The sequence below is a fragment of the Eucyclogobius newberryi genome, unplaced genomic scaffold (genome assembly GCF_026437365.1).
Source record: "Eucyclogobius newberryi isolate DKJ021-1_F unplaced genomic scaffold, fEucNew1.0.hap1 SCAF_237, whole genome shotgun sequence".
In the NCBI taxonomy this organism is placed as follows: Eukaryota; Metazoa; Chordata; class Actinopteri; order Gobiiformes; family Gobiidae; genus Eucyclogobius; species Eucyclogobius newberryi.
This window is the reverse complement of record NW_027315876.1, coordinates 60,142-64,800: the sequence shown is the minus strand read 5'-3', so window position 1 is coordinate 64,800 and position 4,659 is coordinate 60,142. Positions and strand designations below refer to the sequence as shown.

Here is a 4,659-nt window from a genome sequence, read left to right as displayed (position 1 = left end):
CAAAAATAAATATATTTCAGGACACAACAACAACAACAACAACAACAACAACAACAACAACAACAACAACAACAACAACAACCTATTTATTTCGTAGGTAACTTCTGACACTCAGCCAATCAGAAGGCGAGCAGCTTCTGGTCTCCTCCTCCGGGTTCGGGCTCCCAGGAGCTGGCAGCGCCACGTAACCTGAACTAACGCGTGAATGAACTAAATAGAGAATGACAATGGACATGTTAGAAGCTTTTTTCCCCCATTGCATGACAGTTTGTTCCACTTCACACGTAATATAGTCTGCTCAAATAATGTGCTGAGTCACTCTGATGTTAGGACCCTCCTTCCAAATGCAGTTGCGTAACATGTGCTTTTTGTGCAGCAGCGAAACAGAGACAACACAAACTGCTCAGAGATGGAGGCTTTGTTTCAGGTGCTTGGGCTGGAATGGCTAGATTTGAAAAGCATTTTGGTGTTTTTATTCATTTTGGCCCTTTTTGCCCTTTTTGCCGATTTTGTTAAATACTGGCGGCCTGGAGACTATCCTCCTGGTCCATGGCCGGCTCCGTTTTTTGGTGATGTATTTCGCATTAACCCTTCGACAATTCACCTGGATTTTGCTCAGGTAAGCTGCAGAACGTCCCACACAGAAACACCTCCTTCAACTTGATTGTTTCTACTTTCCACTTCAGGCAAAGGCACGCACAAACGCACAAACGCACGCACACACAAACGCACGCACGCACGCACGCACTCCTGTGTTTTTTCTTCTTATTCTACGAAATAATTCAAAACGTACAAATTAAGATGGATATTTTAAAAACTCTCTTCCATAGAATAGAATAATAAAATTTCATGTTTGTTCCTCCAATTCCCGTAGGCTTTATTAGACAGGAAAGGACACAGTGACATGGGGCTGAGAGAGGGGAGGACATGCAGTCAAATGTCAGGTTAGGTAGAATAGTTGATAAACAAAATAACTCATATAATTACTTTTAGTTTCCTCAAATATTTTTCTTTTAAACTTTCACTTCAGTGATTTATCCAACTACTACTTTGTACTTCTTCTTAAGTGATAATATTTAGAAGTAACAGTAGTACTTGGAATAAATACTATTTCCTTTGCTTCTCCAGTTTGCCAAGAAATATGGGAACATCTTCAGCCTTCGTTTGTTTGGGGGACAAATGGTTGTTATAAACGGATACAGACTTGTGAGAGAGGCTCTGGCCGTCAGAGGAGAGGACTACGTGGACCGACCAACCTTACCTATTTTTGAAGATCTGATTGGGAATTCAGGTGTGTTTTGAAATGTGGAAAAACAAAATACTTTACCATTTATTCATGTTTTATTCATTTATTCAGGTCTTGTGGCGTCCAATGGTTACTTATGGAAGCAGCAAAGGCGGTTTGCTCTTCACACTCTCAGAAACTTTGGTCTGGGCAAGAAGTCGCTGGAACCGGCCATTCAACAGGAGTGCCAGTATCTCATCCAGGTTTTAGCTCAACAGAAAGGTACTACACACATCACAGGTGTACATTTTTCTTTTCATTATTTTTATTTGCTACATTATTATTTTTTGTAATGCTTACACTTCTATGGAGCCTCTAAATTCCCCTAAAGTCTCCACAGGGACAATCAAGATGATTGGTACAGCTTTTTTTGGGCGATTATACATGAACTTACATTGAAAGCCCGTTACACCGCTGGCGTGTCAGGGTGTAGACACACAAGTTGCCTTTAGGGCTTTAGGGATCCTCTCCCCTTAGCTATGGGCCTTAGGCAGGAGAGTGATACGTCCATGAGAAGACCAATTCAAAGTCACCAAGACTCTCACCTCAATCAAATGTCAACACAAAGATGGTATTGGTTTGTTTAATGGTTCTTCGTTGTTGCTTGTTTCAGGTGAAGTCATTAACCCTCACACATCTTTGAACAAGGCTGTGTCAAACATCATCTGTTGTTTGGTGTTTGGTGAACGCATGGAATACAACAACAAGCAGCATCAGAAGATTCTGCTCAACTTCAAGGACCTTATTAAAGAAGAGGGCAGCATTTGGTTCCAGGTCAGTTTTCTGTCCCATTCAGTGTCCATGGGACTCTTCAGTTCAACAAAATAAAAACGGGACTTTTTGTTTTATGTTTTATTAAATGTTCATGTTTTACCAAACATTACAAAGACAATTAGTACAGAATGTGAGTACCTGTTCTTATAGATTTACAATGTCGCCCCCTGGCTGATGAAGAGGCTCCCTGGACCTCATCAAAAGATTTTCATTCTGACTCAAAACATAATCGACTATGTTCACGTCAAGATTGATGAACACAAAGAATCCCACGACCCATCGAATCCACGAGACTATATCGACTGCTTCCTCTCAGTAATATCAGAGGTAGGTGATGCCAAAGGCTCAGCACCAGCCGCACATTATATGGGGGAAGTTGCTCATTTAGATGTAGGTTTTGTTGGATGTTTTGGGCCTTTTTTTAAATAAGGAATAAATAAAATGTTAATAATTTTAATGCTTGATTTTAACTTCCTCAAAATTTCAACTTTAAATCACCTTTTTCTACTCCATAAACTAAATTCTCTTCATGCCGATAATGAACCAATAATACATGTGTTTGTTTCATCCACAGAAAGAAGACAAAGAGGCTGGATTTGATCTGAAGAATTTATGTTTATCTGCCATGGATTTGTTTGTTGCTGGCACAGAGACCACCACAACAACATTGAACTGGGCATTACTGTACATGATTCACTTCCCGCACATCCAAGGTGGGTTTGATATTGGAAGCATTTTGTCCAGGGCTGAATATTACAGACCAAGAATAAACATAGAGACTCAGAAAGTCACAATTGTATTTGGTTCACTGTTATTACTTTTAGTAATCTGATATTACCTGGAACCACCTTTCTGTTAACTTAAAAAAATGTACAAAAAGTGGTTACTTTCTTCCTGTTTTAGAGAAGGTCCAGACTGAGATTGATGCGGTGGTGGGGTCGTCTCGCTTGCCCTCAATGCAGGACAGAGACCATCTGCACTACACAAACGCAGTGATCCACGAGGTGCAGAGAATGGGAAACATCATTCCCCTCAATGTGGTGCACATGACCACTAAAGAGACCACTCTGGAGAATTATACCATACCCAAGGTTTGCTCTTTACTGACTAAAGTTATTCTTTAACTCTAAGAAGAGTTCTCCACATTTCCATCTTTATTCTTCCTTAATTTCTTAATAATTGTATCTACATTTAAAACAAATACCTGGCGTGCTGGTCTGGTTTACTGCATCTTGGTAGGTTTTTAGTGATTTAATATTATTTATCTACCTAAGCTTTTTTTTAAACTTTCACGTATGTAAAGTAGTTTACCTATAATAATGTATTAATCTTTGAATACATGAAAGTGTGTCTAAATCTATCTTTTCTTTTTAGGGTGTCATGGTTGTTGGTAACTTAGACTCGGTGCTTCATGACACATCGATGTGGGAATCACCACACACCTTCAACCCTGGGCACTTTCTGGATGAAAATGGGAAATTCAGGAAGAGAGACGGCTTCCTGCCCTTTTCTATTGGTTGGTGTTAGATTCAGTAAATATTGTCAAATTTGTTGGCTCCTTACTATAAGTAAGCATTATTTATCAAGCCAGGTGCTAAAAAAGGCTGTGGCTACAGAGCCGCGGCGCGGTCAAATGGCCCAGCAGTTTCAGGAGCAGCGGCACGGCCATATAGCCTCATGGCTAACCCTGACCCTGACCCTGACCCTAACCCTAACCCTAACCTTAACCTTAACCCTAACCCTAACCCTGACCCTAACCCTAACCTGGCGCGGTCTAACCCGCCGCGGTCAAATAGCCCAGCAGTTTCAGGAGCTGCGGCACAAAATAGCCTAGCAGTTTCGGCCGCACGCCGCGGCTCAGTAGACACTCCCGCTAAAAAAAGGAGAGTAAATGGAAAAATGTACAAATTTTTAACATTATCTATTATTTGAAATGGTCACATTTCTGCTGAAAATATAATATAATAAGTGTTTAGTGTCTTACTGCTCCTCATACAATTGTATGCAGATGCGTGCAGAATAGGGTTAATAGAGGATTTACATTTGTAATTCTTTAAACATATACAATGACTCAATATTATTTCTAAATGAGATACTTTAAAGTCCAATTGAATGTCTTATTTTACATATTCATTCAGTCCCAAGTGTTTTAACGAGACACATTGTAATAACAATTTGGTATTTGTTGTAAACATCAACTTAAGAATGGGTTTAAAATGTATGTCTGTCTGTTGTGGATAGAACCTTTACGCTGAACACTGTCTGTTGTCAGGTAAGCGTGTGTGTCTGGGTGAACAGCTGGCTCGTATGGAGTTGTTCCTGTTTTTCTCTGGGCTCCTGCAGCAGTTCACCTTCTTTGCACCCGAGGGAGAGCAGCCCACTCTGGATGCTGACATGGGAATTGTGCGCACTCCAAAGCCCTACAACCTTTGTGTCAAACTCAGATAATCTCCATGATGAGGCATTTTACTAACTAAAAACTACTGTGTTTGAGCTTGAATCAAATATAAAATGAGAACCTCTGACATGCTTTGCAATGTGAGCTTTTTCTATGACATTGTAAACAATCAAATAAATATAATCAAACTTTTCATCAGCAA

General features: G+C 40.1%; 1 protein-coding gene across 1 annotated transcript; it reads left to right on the top strand.

Moving 5' to 3' along the window:
* The first annotated feature begins 394 nt into the window (after nt 1-394).
* Nucleotides 395-4,659, top strand: LOC140372482 (cytochrome P450 2J4-like). Its single transcript, XM_072459579.1, has 9 exons — nt 395-619; nt 1,129-1,291; nt 1,358-1,507; nt 1,899-2,059; nt 2,210-2,386; nt 2,634-2,772; nt 2,963-3,150; nt 3,434-3,575; nt 4,332-4,659. The coding sequence occupies exons 1-9, from the start codon at nt 410-412 to the stop codon at nt 4,505-4,507; spliced, it is 1,506 nt and encodes a 501-aa protein (XP_072315680.1). The 5' UTR covers nt 395-409; the 3' UTR covers nt 4,508-4,659.

Bases quoted from the DNA above. Each gene is read 5' to 3' on its own strand.
- LOC140372482 (XM_072459579.1), top strand. From the start codon at position 410: ATGGAGGCTTTGTTTCAGGTGCTTGGGCTGGAATGGCTAGATTTGAAA. The intron at 2,060-2,209 runs GTCAGTTTTCTG...CTGTTCTTATAG, and splicing joins AGGGCAGCATTTGGTTCCAG to ATTTACAATGTCGCCCCCTG. The intron at 3,576-4,331 runs GTTGGTGTTAGA...GTCTGTTGTCAG, and splicing joins CTTCCTGCCCTTTTCTATTG to GTAAGCGTGTGTGTCTGGGT.